The sequence below is a fragment of the Dendrobates tinctorius genome, unplaced genomic scaffold (genome assembly GCF_039654945.1).
Source record: "Dendrobates tinctorius isolate UK_male_01 unplaced genomic scaffold, ASM3965494v1 ptg000093l, whole genome shotgun sequence".
NCBI lineage: Eukaryota > Metazoa > Chordata > Amphibia > Anura > Dendrobatidae > Dendrobates > Dendrobates tinctorius.
In genome coordinates, this window is record NW_027361761.1 from 14,637,247 (window position 1) to 14,655,713 (window position 18,467).

Sequence of the window (18,467 nt, forward strand, 5' to 3'; positions counted from 1 at the left end):
ATGTTGTCCAATTTGTTCTGAATATGCTGATACCCCATATGTGGGAGAAAACTACTATATGGGCACACGTTGGGGCTCGGAAGGGAAGTAGTGACATTTTAGAATGCAAACTTTGATGGAATGGTCTGCGGATGTCATGACGAATTTGGACTGCCCCTGATGTGCCTAAACTGTGGAAACCCCCCACAATTGACCCCATTTTGGAAACTAGACCACCCAAGGAACTAATCTAGATGTGTGGTGAGCACTTTTAAAAATATATAAAAATAAAAAAATCATATTTTTTCCACAAGAATGATATTTTGCCCCCATTTTTTTATTTTCCCAAGGGTAACAGGGGAAATTGGACCCCAAAAGCTGTTGTGCAATTTGTCCTGAGTAGGCTGATACCCCATTTGCAGGGTAAACCACTGTTTGGGTACATGGCAGAGAAAAATATGTGTACCCATATCCTTTTTGTACTTTTATTGTTTTTTTTCTATTTGCGAAAAAAAGGAATCTATTAGGGAATATTTTTTATATTTATTTAGGAATTTTTAAAAATTATTTTTACACTTGTTTTTTTTTTTTACTTCAGCGATCTGACAGGCACTGCAGGAGGCTTTCTCAGCGCCTGCTCTCAGCAGGCATTGAGAAAGCCGCCTCACTGCAGGACCCCGAAAACCCCCGTGGCCATAATGGATCTGGGGGCCTACAGGGAGGAGGCCCAGAGGAGCAGGCAAGGAGCCCCCTCCCTGCGTGATTCTTCCCTATGCCGACGGTTAATGTGCCAGGGGTGGTACGTGACCACTCCTGGCACACAGTGCTAAGTGTCAGCTGTGATAATCAGCTGACTCCCGGCCATGACCAGCTGCGCTCCCCCCATGAGCACAGCTGATCCCGATGACGTACTATCCCATCCACGGTCATATGGGCCCGGGTCCCCTGGATGGGATAGGATGTCAAATGTCAGAAAGGGGTTAAACCATACTTACAACCTCACCTAATTCCATCGAAGCCCTGGATCTCCAGTAATAAACAAAAAAAAATAAAACATTATACCATACCTGTCCCTCGCTCTCTCCCATGCCATAATCCATGTCTGGGGGAGAAATGGTTTTCAACCTGGATGGTGCCATGATGTGACAGTCCAGGCTGAAAACCGTTGGTGACTGAACTGCTGCTAGCGAAGCCTCAGTGACTAGTGGTGACGTCACTGAGGCTGCGTTCCCAGCCGGGCTGAACTGCGGTGCATCGTTTTTCACCCATTGAACGGGAGCCGAGTCTGCTGAACCTGCCAGAGTCTGCTGCACACGCCAGTGCTTCCCTCAACCATAGCCGAGTTTGCTGCACCCGCCAGTGCTCACCTCAACGGCAGCTGAACTAGCTGCACCTGCCAGTGCTCACCTCAACGGCAGCAGATCCAGCTGCACCCGCCAGTCCTCACCTCAATGGCAGTCGATATTGCTGCACCCTCCAGTGCTCATCTCTCTATCAAACTGTCCTGTCTGCACCTGCGATTCCTGTCATCTTCTCTGCCTGCCTGCACCTGCTGGCCATCCCCGGGCCATTCCAGCTATCTGCTCCTAGGGATCAGCCGCCATCTACCAAAGGTCAGTCCTGGAGTAGCACCTGGATCACATCCCTTGTCTCTTCAAGGACTGCACTGCAGTGTCGTTAGCTGCTGGTTGTTCATGGTTAGATTGGGTGAGGATCCTAGTCACGTCTCTCCAGGTTTTCCTTGGGCTTTGGCACAATGGTTTCACCACCCAGCCGGTTACATTAGCAGTCTTTACTGATAAGGGAAACCGAGATTTCCAAAAAGGGTAAGGATCATGATTTGTGGACACCACCGGCCTGGGCTCACTGATCGCTCTATTTGCAGCTCCAGGTTTCTTCAACTTCCCCCAGAACATCTCATGCATTGACTATATGGGTGTCACCTTGCTGGAAAATTTTTTTGTGACTGTGACCCTGGATCTTGCAGGACTTCATATGGGCAAGTGTTCTAATCATCTACTCTGCATTGCTTCTTATTCATCCTTTCTATGTATGTAAGAGACATTTTATCTGGCATTCGCTGTATTTGTTGCAGTGTTAAGGGTGGATTGAATCATTTTGACTCCTATTTTTTATCAGTCCATCTAAATATTTTTCTATGTCATATTTATTCCATGGCCTAGATGCTTCTCCATTTTATAACTTGTTTGGGCACCTATCCCAAGATATCAAAAACAGCTCATAGTGCATATATATTTTAATATTTCTTATATTATATTATATTACATTATTATAGTGCTTTTCTTCCAGTGCTATCAGTTTTTTCTGCCAAAGTTATATATTGTGGCCCATTTTCATTGTCTTCTGTGCATAAGAACTGTGTTTATCTTGTCTTTGGGAGTATGCATAGCACAGAGGTATATGCCTGTTTTTGGGTTTCAATCATACTTTATAGACTGTTTGATTGAAACCGCTGATGCTGCTGTGATCACAGGACTAATATCAAGATGTAAATCAAAAATGCAGTACAGGATAATAATGCAAACTTAGATTTAAATTTTGTGGCACGGTTTAAACAATTCACTTTACCTTATATAAATGCATGATGCCATGAACAGGAAATGAGGGAAAGAGATTTACCTAATGAGAAGGGAATGAAGGCTTCATTCTTCTTAAATTTTCCTTCTGAGTCGAGAAAGTGCCCAGGATAAAACTCTTCTGGCTTCTCAAAATAAGCTTTATCTTTAAAAATAGAGTGAAGTAATGGAATGACAGTCGTGCCCTGAAGAAACAAAAGGTAAAATAAATTACCATAAAAAATATAAACTATAACGAAAATATTATAAACATATTGATTAAAATATTGAAAGGAAAACACACACACAGACTTAAGTTATAAAAGAAATCTCCTAACCTTTGGAATATTATAGCCCCTGAATGTGACGTCCGTAGTTGTGGCATGTGGGAGGCTTCCAGGTGCGATGTCCCCAAATCTTTGTATTTCATGAATGACAGCGTCAGTATATGGCATTTCCTTTCTATGTTCTACTTGAGGTTGAGCAGATCCAATAACATTTTCAATTTCATTTTGCACTGTTTCTTAAAGGTAAAAATGGAATGTATTGTGAGTTACAATGCAAATTCTGAAATATATAAAACAAAGTACAAGTTCAATATATGTTAGTCTTGCAAAACAAATTTTTACTTTGTTATTCTGGAAAGATATATACAGTGTCTTGCGAAAGTATTAAGCCCCCTGGAACTTTTCAACCTTTTCCCGCATATCATGCTTCAAAACATAAAGATACCAAATGTAAATTTTTGGTGAAGAATCAACAACAAGTGGGACACAATTGTGAAGTTGAACGAAATGTATTGGTTAGTTTAAATTTTTGTGGAAATTCAAAAACTGAAAAGTGGGCCGTGCAATATTATTCGGCCGCTTTACTTTCAGTGCAGCAAACTCACTCCAGAAGTTCATTGTGGATCTCTGAATGACCCAATGTTGTCCAAAATGACTAATGATGATAAATATATTTCACCTGTGTGTAATGAAGTCTCCGTATAAATGCACCTGCTCTGTGATAGTCTCAGGGCTCTGTTTGATGCACAGAGAGCATCATAAAGACCAAGGAACACATCAGGCAGGTCCATGATACTGTTGTGGAGAAGTTTAAAGCCGGATTTGGATACAAAATGATTTCCAAAACTTTAAGCATCCTAAGGAGCACTGTGCAAGTGATCATATTGAAATAGGAGTATCATACCACTGCAAATCTACCAAGACCCGGCCGTCCCGCTAAACTTTCATCTCAAACAAGGAGAAGACTGATCAGAGATGCAGCCAAGAGGCCCATGATCGCTCTGGATGAATTGCAGAGATCTACAGCTGAGGTAGGACAGTCTGTCCATAGGACAACAATCAGTCGTACACTGCACAAATCTGGCCTTTATGGAAGAGTGGCAAGAAGAAAGCGATTTCTCAAAGATATCCATAAAAAGTGTTATTTAAAGTTTGCAACAAGCCACCTGGGAGACACACCAAACATGTGGAAGAAGGTGCTTTGATCAGATGAAACCAAAATCAAACTTTTTGGCAACAATGCCAAATGATATGTTTTGCGCAAAGTCAACACAGCTCATCACCCTGAACACACCATCCCCACAGTCAAACATGGTGGTGGCAGCATCATGGTTTAGGCCTGATTTTCTTCAGCAGGGACAGGGAAGATGGTTAAATTTGATGGGAAGATGGGAGGAGCCAAATACAGGACCATTCTTGAAGAAAACCTGTTGGAGTCTGCAAAAGACCTGAGACTGGGACGGAGATTTGTCTTCCAACAAGACAATGATCCCAAGCATAAAGCAAAATCTACAATGGAATGGTTCACAAATAAACGTATCCAGGTGTTAGAATGGCCAAGTCAAAGTCCAGACCTGAATCCAATCGAGAATCTGTGGAAAGAGCTGAAAACTACTATTCACAAACAATCTCCATCAAACCTCACTGAGCTCGAGCTGTGTGCTAAGGAAGAATGGGCAAGAATTTCAGTCTCTCAATGTACAAAACTGATAAAGACATACCCCAAGCGACTTGCAGCTGTAATCACAGCAAAAGGTGGCACAACAAACTATTAAGTTAAAGGGACCTAATAATATTGCACGCCCCACTTTTCAGTTTTTGTAGCCCCCTCAGATTGTAATGGATCCCCAAAGTATAATGGAACCCTATCAGACTACAATGTAGCCCCCCTCAGAGTATAATGCAGTCCCCCTAAGAATATCATGCAGCCCCCATCCCATCAGAGTGTACTGCAGCACCTCTCAGAGTATACTGCAGTCCCCCTCAAAGTATATTGCAGCTCCCCTCTGAGTATATTGCAGTCCCCTCAAAATATACTGCAGTTCCTCTTAGCGTATAATGCAGCACTGCATAGAGTATAATACAGCCCCCCTCAAAGTATTATGCAGTACCCCTGAGAATGTAATGCATCCCCACACACACATAGTATAACTTATCGCCTTTTAGAGTATAATGTAGCCCCCTCAGAGTGTAATGTAGCTCCCTCAGAGTATAATGCAGCCCTCTCAGATTATAATACAGCCCCCTCAGAGTATAATGCAGCCCCCCTCGGAGTATAATGCAGCCCCCCTCAGATTATAATGCATCCATCCTCAGAGTATACTACAATACCCCTCAGAGTATAATGTAGCCCACTCAAAGTATAATTCAGCCCTCCACACACAGTGTAATGTAGCCCCCTGATAGTATTATATAGTCCCCTAAGAATATAATGTAGTCCCCTCAGAGTATAATACAGCCCTATCAGAGTACAATGCAGCCCCTTTTCAGAGCATACTGCACCCCCCTCAGAGTACAATGTAGCCCCCTCAGAGTATAATGCAACCCCGCACAAACACACAATAATATTCAGCCCCAATACAGTATAATGCAGCCCCCACACACACAATATAACGTAGTCCCCCATATACACACTATAATGCATCCCCCTACACAGACACTATAATGTTGTCCCCCCACACACAAAGTATAATGTAGTCACATACGCATGCACGCACACACAAATATACACATATAAAATGCTCACCTCTCCTCCTCATTCCCTCGTTTCTCTGTCTTCTGCAGTGTTTCATCAGCCTTACTGTTGGCACATTGTGCCGCACAATGAAGTGACATCATTGTGCGCCTGCTGAGTCACAAGCAGAGGGGAATTCTGGGGGAGAGAGCATCATCCGATGCCCTCTCTTCTCCCCTCCATCACTGCTGTCAACTGTATCAGCATCTATGATGCAGATAAGTTGAATCAGTGATGCGGGTAGAACTGGCGCCGGGCCTCTCATGGGCCCCACAGTAGCCATGTGGTGTGCCGCTGTTGGTGGCACGTCACTTGCTGGGAGCCCCTGGAGGAATGGGAGCCCTAGGCAGTTGCCTGGTGTGCCTGCCCCTAACACCCGCCCTGCTATTGGAGAAAAGACACGATACAGGTACAATTGAACCTGACTGTTTAGGTAGTGCAAATCCATTTGCTGATGTTTTATATGCTGGTGCACCAACTTGATGCACCAGCAGAAAAAAAACATCTGGTCCATTATGTCATATATTTTACTCTTCAGCAGTGTATGAAATAGTGCAGAGCATTTTATTTTGACCAATAAGCATGAATAGAATTTCAAACTGTTCAAATTTTGGGGTATCTGTGAATATTATTAAATTCGACTAAAAGTTAATTTTCAAAGGATCAATTTGATCCCCTCTAGCATAAACCTATCCCATAGAAATATCAGAAAATCATGCTTTGCTTTGTTTTTGTTTGCTTGCCTCACCTTTCAATGCTGATAATTTCACTCCACTCTTTTCTGGATATGCCACACACAGAAGAGAGGTAACAAATACCTTTAACAACCACTACAATAGAGCAACTTTGAAAGCCTTCACAAAAGCTGCAGGAGTGATCAGCTCAACATAGGGTCTTATCCGAGGAGTATGACAGGCAGTAGATTCAAAATTACAGTCACCTTTTATGAATATCTAGAAAGCATGTTATAAAGCACTTCCGTTGCAGCAGATCCTTGGATGAGTAACTGATCATACGATTTTCAGGACAGAAAGGAAAGGTTTTTGGATGATTTCCATGCTTGCTGATAAATGATGAGACATATATTCCAGAATGTCAACTGAAATTGTGGTTTAATCTATGTGTTTCGAAGTACAAGAGACCTCTTCATCAGGAAGGACCACAAATATAACAAAGGAAGCAAGGGTAATGTTTAAATAGTATAGGGATTTCACTACACTATTTAATTGTAACGCTTGCTACCTTTGTTATACTTGTAGTGTAAATCATCCACAAACCTTTCCTTTCTGTCCTGAATATTGAAAACATGGCAGATCCACAAATTTCACTTTAATTTCCAAAATATTTAAAGATTGTACTAGTATTCGCCAAATATATGGTATACATAGACTAATCATTGTATGATTTGTAAAATGTATATAATATTATTATATCAAATCAAAATTTGGCACCATTGACTTTTATATCTTGTGCTTTAAGGCACCGGTGACATCACTCTACAGATACTGTACCTCTGGGTCACATGCTTGATCACCAGGTATCATGACTATGTCCTCTTTATGACATGTACACAATGCTTACAATTGCATTTAGATAACACAATGAAATTAATAAACTGAGGTACATTTAGTGCCCATTGCGGTACCATAAATTACTACATTGATGCAGTACAGAAATCTATGTTTGTATCTGTTTCAGTTCATTGTTCAGTTACAATTTTATATTACTCACGTACTTTGGATTTCAGGATATTTGATCATTAGCAAAAGGCCCCATCGCAGTGTGGTCGATGAGGTCTCCATTCCAGCAGCAAATAGGTTGCCCACCAGTTTGACCAAGTTTTCATCATGAAAGTATAAAGTAGATTCTGGCTTATCCTTTGTAAGATATAAATATACAGTTTGGGTAATTATTTTATGAATTGAATTATGCAACTTAAAGCTTAAGATGATCTGCAACACAATACATAGTATTAACACTATAATAACTTTGTAACATATAATATGAAAATTTCAATTGTCTGTACCACAGGACCAGCAGCCTGCATTCATCATAAATAGCAGACAGTAAGGATGGGGATATAGTTTCAGTGTATCAGATGGTTTCCTGAAAGACTGAGTGACAAGGGGGAAGATAAAGAGCAACAATTGGTGTTAGACAATGTTTGATCCTAAAAAGACTAAGGATACATTTTCATTTTTGTCTTATTTTTTATGTCAATAAAGGGAAATATTGCTTATATCCAAAGCGTTAAATCCCCTATATATAAATCACATAACAATGTACATCCAGATCTCTGGAGATGGACTTGTAATGTTGAGATTTTTGATATTGTTCAATAATTTTTGATTCTCAAGTCGTCGGACGGTTTTCTTCTCCTCTTTCTGTTCTCCATGCTTAGTGTGACTTACACAGACACACAATGCAAAGTCAACTTCTCACCCTTTTGTCTGGTCTCAGGTGTGATTTTCAAATTGCCCACACCTGTTTGAACAAGTTTTTTACATAAATAAAAGGTGTGACCTGCCTTTTTTGTAGCTGGGCATTATATTGATGTGGTCTCCCATAGCTGTGTGTCCATTAGCTGGCCGCAGTCCTTCTCAGTGCATAACCACATGCATGTTGAGCCAGTTTACTGGTCATATTTGGTATATGTTTGAGCGCCCGACAGGGCAGTGGGGATACTTGGTACCGGACTGCTTCTTAAAGGGGCAGTGTCACAGCGGCTGTGACCCAGTCCATGACCCTGGGCATCCAATAAAAGGGGAGTATTTACAAGGGATGAAAAATAAAGGGTTTGTAATGAGTTTGTAATGCCACCTGTGGTATCTGATCAATAGTGACCAGCACTGCAGTCTGGGACTGACGGTGATGCAGCAGAGTTGGTAGAGCTCCCCACAGGTAGAGCTTTGTCCCAGGGCAGGTGAAAGATTTTGAAGAATATATGATGATGTAGTATGGAGCAAGGGATGTAGCCGTGCTGAGAGGATGACACAGGAAGAACTCAAAGGACACAACAGAGTGACGCTTCCTTTTAACTTTTATGGTGCTTTGTAGGTACAGTCCAGGGCTCAAGTTGCAGTTGGTACAGGAGACAGTCAGCCTGGAAGCAATTTGGGAATCTCTCCATACAAGTTGGATGTGAGGCCTCCTTTCTAGCGCTATTCTGAAGTACTTGCAGTTGTGCACTCCACTCAAGTTCCTCTTTCTGTCTGTTACTTAGAACTCCACTCGCATGACAGGCAGCTGTAGCCTCATTCTCTGGCTCACACGTTGCTGCTTTGTCGTTGAGTCTCAGTTGGGAACAGAGGGTCTGCAGCCTCTTATCCTCCGGATTTTGTTGTGGAACCATTAGCATCCACACAGCCTGGGACTCCGGTGCCCGGTTTCTGGCGCTTAGGCCTGGAGATGAGCTCTGCTATAGCTCCGATCTCCAGCTCCTTTTCCCACGTCCTCTCTCTTCCCTGTCCACACACTGACTCCCTTCTTCCCTCCCCCTGACCAGAGAGAGCAGCTCCCCTCAAATTGGGTTTAGAGCTCCCTCTGCTGGCCTACAGCAGGAACTGTGTTGAAAGTAGGAACTATCTGATAAAGAGATCCCTTCACTGCTTCCAGGCATGACATCACTCTCCCTTAGAGGGAGGTAAGGTCACTGTGGCAACCATACTCCTGGGGGTACCACACATATCACTTGACATCTGGTAGGGTTTTTAATGTTAGCGATAGAACTGTCCCAATTATGGTCGCTCTGAAGAGGTGGGATGGTTTTCGCATTTTTTTTTAACAAAAAACATGTTAACTAAGTGCCATATATTTTCATGCACTATGCTATTTATTTATTGCAGGGTTTTTAATCATTATGGTTATGTGTTTGGTTAATTTTGGAAAGGTGGCTAATTTTATCCTGCCCACTTTTGGGTTTGTGTGTGAAATTTTGCTCAATTTACCTTTTTCCCCTTTTTTTGTGTTGTTCGAATACACACAAATGAAATAAACCTGTTTAACAAAACATGTGTGATTGCAATCATTTTCTTGGAGAAATAACTAATTTTCAGAAGCAATTTCAAGGGTGCCAACACTGCAAAGAGCAACTCTCTCTGTAGGAACCGGCACCCCTATCACAACCTATGCCAATAAAATAGAAAAGTTGCAACTTGAACATTGACTACAAATTCATTTAGCTTATGATTGTGGCTTCATTAACATAGGTATGGGATGTCAAAACATGACAACTCTTTCAAGCATCATATATTGTGAAAAACTTCATCATAAGGCGTAAAAATGGGGAGAGCAATCTAAAACTGTATCTTCTAGGATACACTGAAGATTCAGTCACAATGCATCAAAATAGATGGTGGTGAAAAAAGTGATACATGGAAGGTGGTGTTGGGTAGGGAAGGGTCTGAGGGTCTCTAGAAAGAATTTGGTATGTGATTGGGCCATCCGATAGGTCACAGCAAATTAGATTGTGACTTCCTGCCTATTATTAGAGCATGTATTAGACAAGCTGTCATACAGGAAATCACATGACGCCCATATTAAAAGTTTTACTATATATCCATGTAATTGGGATGGGATGAAATAAAAAAACACTGCTAAAATTTTAATAGTTAGTTAGCATTATATGAAGAGAAAAAAAAAATTTAAAGGAGTGTTTCTGTAAAGGCAGTCTGACAGCAATTGTGACCTACAGGGGTAACTAGAAGCCTACTTTTTAAAGGGACTCCTAACAGCACAGAATGACTATGCAAACTAAGTCCCGTCACTCAGTGTATCATGGCAGGGCCAGTTAGTTGAATACACCTTTCCACTTCCTTATTTTCCCTCAATCTCGACCCCCTTCCTCTTTGATTAACAGCTCAAATTTCAAAGAGCCAGAGAAGGGTGGAGAGAGATCGAGACAAAGCAGGTCTGAAGGACGATATACACATTTGGTAAAAATTGTTGGTACCGCTATTTTAATGATAGCATAACCCACAATGGTGACAGAAATAACTTGAATCTGTCAAAAGTAATAATAAATCAAAAATCTATGAAAATGAACAAATGAAAGTCAGACATTGCTTTTCAGCCATTCTTCCACAGAATTAAAAACAAAATGAATCAAATTCATGAAATAGGCCTGGACAGAAAAGATGGTACCCCTGAAAATAATGTGACAAAAGGGACATGTTAAATCAAGGTATGTCCACTAATTGGCATCACTGGTGTCTACAATTTTGGAATCAGTGAGTGGCCTGTATAGAGGGCTACAGATATTCACTGCGCTGTTTGGTGACACAGTGTCTATTACACTCAAAATGGACGAGAGGAAGTGAAGAAAAGAGTTGTCTCAGGAGATTAGAAAGACAATTATAGACAAAGTTGTTAAAGGTAAAAGTTGTAAGACCATCTCCAAGCAGTTAGATGTTCTTGTGACTACAGTTGCACATATTATTCAGAAACTTAAGCTCCAAGGGACTGTAGCCATCCTCTCTGGACGTGGCTGCAAGAGGAAAATTGATGATATATCAAAGAGACGGATAATACGAATGGTAACAGAATAGCCCAGAAAACTTCTAAACAGATAAAAGGTGAACTTCAAGCTCAAAATACATCAGTGTCAGATCACACCATCCGTCGTTGTATGAGCCAAAGTGGACTTCATGGGAGACGACCAATGAGGACACCTTTGTTGAAAAAAAATCATAAAAAAGCCAGATCGGAATTTGCCAAACTACATGTTGACAAGTCACAAAGCTTCTGGGAGAATGTCCAATGGATAGATGAGAAAAAAACTGAATTTTTTGGCAAAGCACATCAGCTCTATGTTCACAGATGGAAAAAAAATGAAGCATATCAAGAAAAGAACACTGTCCCTATTGTAAAACATGGAGGAGGCTCTGTTATGTTCTGTGACTGCTTTGCTGCATCTGGCACAAGGTGTCTAGAATCTATGCAGGGTACAATGAAATCCCAAGACTATTAGGGGATTCTAGAGAGAAATGTGCTACCCAGTGTCAGAAAGCTTGGTATCAGTCACAGGTCATGGGTCTTGCAACAGGATAATGACCCAAAACACACAGCTAAAAACACCCAAGAATGGCTAAGAGAAAAACATTTGACTATTCTGAAGTGGCCTTCTATGAGCCCTGACCTAAATCCTATTGAGCATCTTTGCAAACAGCTGAAACATGCCGTCTGGAAAAGGCAACCTTCAAACACGAGACAACTGGAGCAGTTTGCTCTTGAGGAGTGGGCCAAAATACCTGTCGAGAGGTGCAGAAGTCTCATTGACAGTTACAGGAATCGTTTGACTGTAGTGATTGCCTCATAAGGATGTGCAACAAAATATTAACTTAGGGTACCATCATTTCTGTCCAGGCCTATTTCATGAGTTTTATTTTTTTTTTTAATTCTGTGGAAGCATGGCTGAAAAGCAATGTGTGATTTTCATTAGCTAATTTTCTTAGATATTTGATTTATTATTACTTTTGTCAGATTCAATTTCTTTCTGTGACCATTGTGGATTTTTCTGTAATTAAATGAGGGGTGCCAACAATTTTGACATGTCTGCAAGTAATTGCCTTCGCTATGAAGCACTGAGCATCTGTACTTGGCTTGAGCAGTCATTCTTTGCTGACAGAGTTCCTTTAACCACTTAACCCAGGGAACTTTTTTCGGATTTGAGCTTTCGTTTTTCTCTCCCCTTCTTCCCAGAGCTATAACTTTTTAATTTTCCATCAATATGGCCATGTGAGGACTTGTTATTTGCAGGAGTTGTACTGTTGAACAGCATCATTGGTTTTGCATGTTATATACTAGAAAATGGGAAAAAATTTCCAAGTGCGATGAAATTGCAAAAAAATGCAATCCCACACTTGTTTTTTGTTTGGCTTTTTGACTAGGTTCACTAAATGCTAAAACTGACCTGCCACTATTATTCTCCAGGTCATTACAAGTTCATAAACACCAAACATGGCTAGGTTGTTTTTTGTCTGAGTGGTGAAAAAAAAATTCCAAAGCATATTCCGATAACCGTACAATCTCAATTTTTCGTGATCTCGGTTTCATGGAGGGCTTATTTTTTGCTCGCCGAGCTAACATTTTTAATGATAACATTTTGGTGCAGATACGATCTTTTGATCACCCGTTATTGCATTTTAATTCAATCTCACAGCAACCAAAAAAACATAATCCTGGCGTTTTGTCTTTTTTCCTCGCTACGCCGATTAGCGATCAGGTTAATCCTTTTTTTATTGATAGATTATATAAATAAATTAAACCAAATATGTGTATGCTTGATTTTTTTTATAGTCTTATTTTGAATGGGGTGAAAGTGTGCTGATTTGAACTTTTATATATTTTTTAAATTTTTTATATTTTAAAAAATTTTTTTTTACTATTTTTCATGCTTCAATAGTCTCCATGAGAGACTAGAAGCTGCCATAAACCGATCGGCCCTGCTACATAGAAGCGATGATCTGTTCCCCTCTATAAAGTAGAATTACTCACTTGCTATGAGCACCGTCCACTGGGTGGCATTCACAGCAAGCAGTCACTGACAACCATAGAGGTCTCCAGGCCTCCAGTTGACATGCCAACTCACTGGTGACCCGCGATCACTAGACGCAGATCACCAGTGGGTGGCTTTCCGCTGCGATTGTCTGAAGTGCTTGTTAAATGCCACTGTCAGCATTTGACAGCAGCATTTAATGGGTTAATAGCAGCAGGTGTACCGTGATTCCACTCGCAGGTATTGTGGGCACATGTCAGCTGTTCAAAACAGATGACATGTCCCGGGAAAGATATGGGCTCACCACCGGAGCCCACATCAAGAGAGGGAGTAAATGTACTCCCGATGTGAGAAAGGGGTTAATCATACTTTCCTGTACTTTCTTTCAGTTATAAAGGAATTTAAGCATTTATGCCTTACAATAATCACTCAGGTAGATGTCAGGGGTTTTTGAGCATTTAATGAAGAGATCTCTAAGATTTCTGAAACTTAATATGTAAAAAACAGAATTCATCGTCATTCCCGCATCTCACTCGATCCCCCCAACGGACATATCCATTAAAGTAAATGGCTGCCCACTCTCCCCAGTCCCACAAGCTCACTGCCTCGAGGTAATCCTTGACTCCGATCTCCCTTTCAAACCACATTTCCAAGCCCTTTTCACTTCCTGCCGACTTCAACTCACAAATATTTCACAGATCCATACATTCCTCAACCAAGAATCTGCAAAAACCCTAGTCCATGCCCTCATCATGTCCCACCTTGACCACTACAACCTCCTGCTCTGTGGCCTCCCCTCTTACACTCTCGCACCCCTCCAATCTATTCTAAACTCTGCCGCCCGACTAATCCATCTGTCCCCCTGCTATTCCCCAGCTTCTCCCCTCAATCCCTGCAATGGCTCCCCATTACCCAAAGACTCCAATTCAAAACCCTAACCATGACATACAAAGCCATCCACAACCTGTGTCCTCCATACATCTGTGACCTCGTCTCCCGGTACTTACCTGGACGCAACCTTCGATCTTCACAAGATCTCCTTCTCTACTTCCCTCTTTATCTCCTCTTCCCACAATCGCATACAAGATTTTTCCAGCGCATCCATCCTACTCTGGAACTCTCTACCACAACATATCAGACTCTCGCCTACCATGGAAACCTTCAAAAAGAACTTGAAGACCTACCTCTTCCAACAAGCCTACAACCTGCAATAACCACAGATCGACCAAGCCACTGCACAACCAGCTCTAGCCTCGCCAACTTTATCCCCACCCATCCCTTGTAGATTGTGATCCCTCGCAGGCAGAGTCCTCTCTCCACCTGTACCCGTCGTGACTTGTATTGTTTAAGATTACTGTACTTGTTATAGTGGTTTGAAAAAACCACTATATTGTAATCCGAACGCTGCTAACTTATTCTTCTTCTTCTTATTATTATTATTAAGTTGATTTCCGCAATTAATGCGGCCCGAACCGCTACACGCACAGACTCCGTTGAGGTGTCGTTTCGAAGCCAGCGTCCATGAGAGGTGTGCTAAGTATTTTTCGTGTCGATCGGATTTGTAGTTTTTGCACAATTTGCGTTTGAAAATTTTTTTTCCCGTCATTGGAATGCACTGTCTCCAATGCTTTTCAATAGGAAATGGCAAAACGTGCCCTGAGGCGATTGAAATGACAGTTGAGCTCATTGATATGCGCAGGCACACCCAGTTACTATGCCAACGCCTACGAACTTCACTTGAACCCCAGCACAGAGCCTCTGCCACATAATATCAGCTCTTAAAGCGAAACCCACAGCACAAATGCAAATCTAGCTTCATCACATGACACATGCCCCTAAGAGAGAATGTGTGCGCCAAAGTGGATTTAAAAGAAGCCCAGTGAGCCAAACTAGCTCTTAAAGGGCCAACGCGCCAAAGTGATTGTTAAAGGGCCAGCACACCCAAATGAGTCTTAAAGGGCCGACACACCAAATCGGAGACTGAGCCACCCCGGCCTCCAAATCGGAGGCTGAGCCACCCCGGCCTCCAAATCGGACAATGAGCCACCCCGGCCTCCAAATCGGAGGCTGATCCACCCCGGCCTCCAAATCAGAGCCTGATCCACCCCGGCCTCCAAATCGGAGGCTGATCGACCCAGGCCTCCAAATCAGAGGCTGAGCCACCCCGGCCTCCAAATCGGAGGCGAAGCCACCCCGGCCTCCAAATCGGAGGCTGAGCCACCCCGGCCTCCAAATAGGAGGCTGAGCCACCCCGGCCTCCAAATCGGAGGCTGAGCCACCCCGGCCTCCAAATCAGAGGCTGAGCCACCCCGGCCTCCAAATCAGAGGCGCAGCCACCCCGGCCTCCAAATAGGAGGCTGAGCCACCCCGGCCTCCAAATAGGAGGCTGAGCCACCCCGGCCTCCAAATCGGAGGCTGAGCCACCCCGGCCTCCAAATCGGAGGCTGAGCCACCCCGGCCTCCAAATCGGAGGCTGAGCCACCCCGGCCTCCAAATCGGAGGCTGAGCCACCCCGGCCTCCAAATCGGAGGCTGAGCCACCCCGGCCTCCAAATCGGAGGCTGATCGACCCCGGCCTCCAAATAGAAGGCTGATCGACCCCGGCCTCCAAATCGGAGGCTGATCGACCCCGGCCTCCAAATAGGAGGCTGAGCCACCCTGGCCTCCAAATCGGAGTCTGATCGACCCCGGCCTCCAAATCGGAGGCTGATCGACCCCGGCCTCCAAATCGGAGGCTGAGCCACCCCGGCCTCCAAATCGGAGGCTGAGCCACCCCGGCCTCCAAATCGGAGGCTGAGCCACCCCGGCCTCCAAATCGGAGGCTCATCGACCCCGGCCTCCAAATCAGAAGTTCAACGATCCCGGCCTCCAAATCAGAGGCTCTTTGACCTCGGCCTCCAAATCGGAAGCTCAACGACCCCGGCCTCCAAATTGGAGGCTGAGCGACCCCAGCCTCCAAATCTTACCCAGAGTGGCCCCGCCCACCAAATCGGACCCTGTGGGGCCCCGCCCACCAAATTGGACCCTGAGAGGCCCCGCCCACCAAATTGGACCCAGAGTGGTCCCGCCCACCAAATTGGACCCAGAGTGGTCCCACCCACCAAATTGGACCCAGAGGGGCTCCGCCCACAAAATCAGACCCAGAGGGGCCCCTGCCACAAAATCAGACCCTGAGGGGCCGCGGCCACAAAATCGGACCCTGATGGGCCGCAGTCACAAAATCGGACCCTGAGAGGCCCTGCCCACCAAATTGGACCCAGAGTGGTCCCGCCCACCAAATTGGACCCAGAGGGGCCCCACCCACAAAATCGGACCCAGAGGGGCCCCTGCCACAAAATCGGACCCAGAGGGGCCCCGGCCACAAAATCGGACCCTGAGGGGCCCCTGCCACAAAATCGGACCCTGAGGGGCCCCACCCACAAAATCGGACCCTGAGGGGGCCCCGCCCACCAAATTAGACCCTGAGGGGCTCCACCCTCAAAAGCGGTCCCTGAGGGGCCCCACCCACAAAATCGGACCCTGAGAGACCCCGGCCACAAAATCGAACCCAGAGGGGCTCCAGTCACAAAATCAGACCCTAAGGGGCCCCGGTCACAAAATCGGACCCTGAGGGACCCCAGCCACAAAATCGGACCCTGAGGGGCCCCACCCACAAAATCGGACCCTGAGGGGACCCACCCACAAATCCAGACCCTGAGGGGCCCCGGCCACAAAATCAGACCCTGAGGGGCCCCAGCCACAAAATCAGACACTGAGGGGCCCCACCCACAAATCCAGACCCTGAGGGGCCCCAGCCACAAAATCGGACCCCGAGAGACCCCGGCCACAAAATCGGACCCTGAGGGACCCCAAACACAAAATCAGACCCTGAGGGGCCCCGGTCACAAAATCGGACTCTGAGGGGCCCCACCCACAAAATCAGACCCTGAGGGGCCCCAGCCACAAAATCGGACCCTGAGGGGCCCCACTCACAAAATCGGACCCTGAGGGGCCCCACCCACAAAATCAGACCCTGAGGGGCCCCACCCACCAAATTAGACCCTGAGGGGCCCCACCCTCAAAATCGGTCCCTGAGGGGCCCCACCCTCAAAATTGGTCCCTGAGGGGCCCCGGCCACAAAATCGGACCCTGAGGGGCTCCGGCCACAAAATCGAACCCAGAGGGGCTCCAGCCACAAAATCGGACCCTGAGGGGCCCCACCCACCAAATCGGACCCTGAGGGGCCCCACCCGCAAAATCGGACCATGAGGGGCCCCTCCCGCAAAATCAGACCCTGAGGGGCCCCGGCCGCAAAATCAGACCCTGAGGGGCCCCGCCGCAAAATCAGACTCTGAGGGGCCCCGGCCGCAAAATCGGACCCTGAGGGGCCCCGGCCACAAAATCGGACCATAAGGGGCCCCACCCACAAAATCGGACCCTGAGGCATCCCGGCTACCAATACAAGCCCTGAGGAGCCCAGGCCACCGAATCGGATCCTGAGGGGCCCCACCCACCAAATCAGACCCTGAGGCCAAAGTGGCCCCTGAGAGGCACCCACACTTAAAACAGATCCTGAGTTGAAAGTCTTACAGGGGCAGCAGGCAAGTCTCTCTTAAAGGGGCAGCCCGGGCACCATTTCAAACCACTATCCGTACTTCCTTCAGGAAATACACAGCTAGTATTATTATTACTATTCAGTTGATTTCCGCAATTAATGCGGCCCGAACCGCTACACGCACAGACTCCGTTGAGGTGTCGTTTCGAAGCCAGCGTCCACGAGAGGTGTGCTAAGTATTTTTCGTGTCGATCGGATTTGTAGTTTTTGCGCAATTTGCATTTGAAAAACATTTTCCTGTCATTGGAATGCACAGTCTCAATGCATTTTAATGGGAAAATGTTGCCATAGGGAAAACATGGGGCAATTGCGGGGCCCTGGCGAGATGGGAGGGCCCACTCATGCTGTCTGGGATACCCGCCGGCCGCCGCCACGCCCCCCATGTACTGACCCCGTCCTGCGCCCTCCGCGAGGGACCCACGCAGTGACGCAGCCCCTTAGGCTGAGTGCATACGTCTTTTTAGCCCTGCGGATTTCTTCCTTTTTTCCTGCGGTTTTATTGCGGTTTTTGTGCGGTTTTCCCCCTGCGGATTTGGAGACAGGGGAGATGGAAAACCGCACAAAAGAAGTAACATGCTGCGGATTTTGTACCGCAGGAAAACCGCGTCGAAAAATCCGCAGCGTCTGCACAGCGGTTTTTTTTTCCACTGATTTTAAGGCTACTGTACTTCACAATGCGGATATGCAACGCTTCTGCGCGGTAAAATCCACTGCGGATCCGCTGCAAATCTGCATCGTGTGCACACAGCCTTAGGGCCAGCAATGATCATCGCTTCCTTCGGCTGTAATCTGGTGTGCGGTGC

The 18,467-nt window shown here is 45.2% G+C and overlaps 1 protein-coding gene across 1 annotated transcript in view; it reads right to left on the reverse strand.

Annotated features, from left to right (window-relative positions):
• LOC141098568 (cytochrome P450 2C5-like) overlaps positions 1-18,467 on the reverse strand; it is a 119,179-nt gene that overhangs the window by 8,540 nt on the left and 92,172 nt on the right. The window contains exons 7-9 of the mRNA XM_073586474.1: positions 7,312-7,453; positions 2,894-3,078; positions 2,620-2,761 (exon numbers count right to left, since the gene is read on the reverse strand). Of these exons, the coding sequence (XP_073442575.1) occupies positions 2,620-2,761; positions 2,894-3,078; positions 7,312-7,453 (469 nt within the window). The remainder of the gene's footprint in view (positions 1-2,619; positions 2,762-2,893; positions 3,079-7,311; positions 7,454-18,467) is intronic.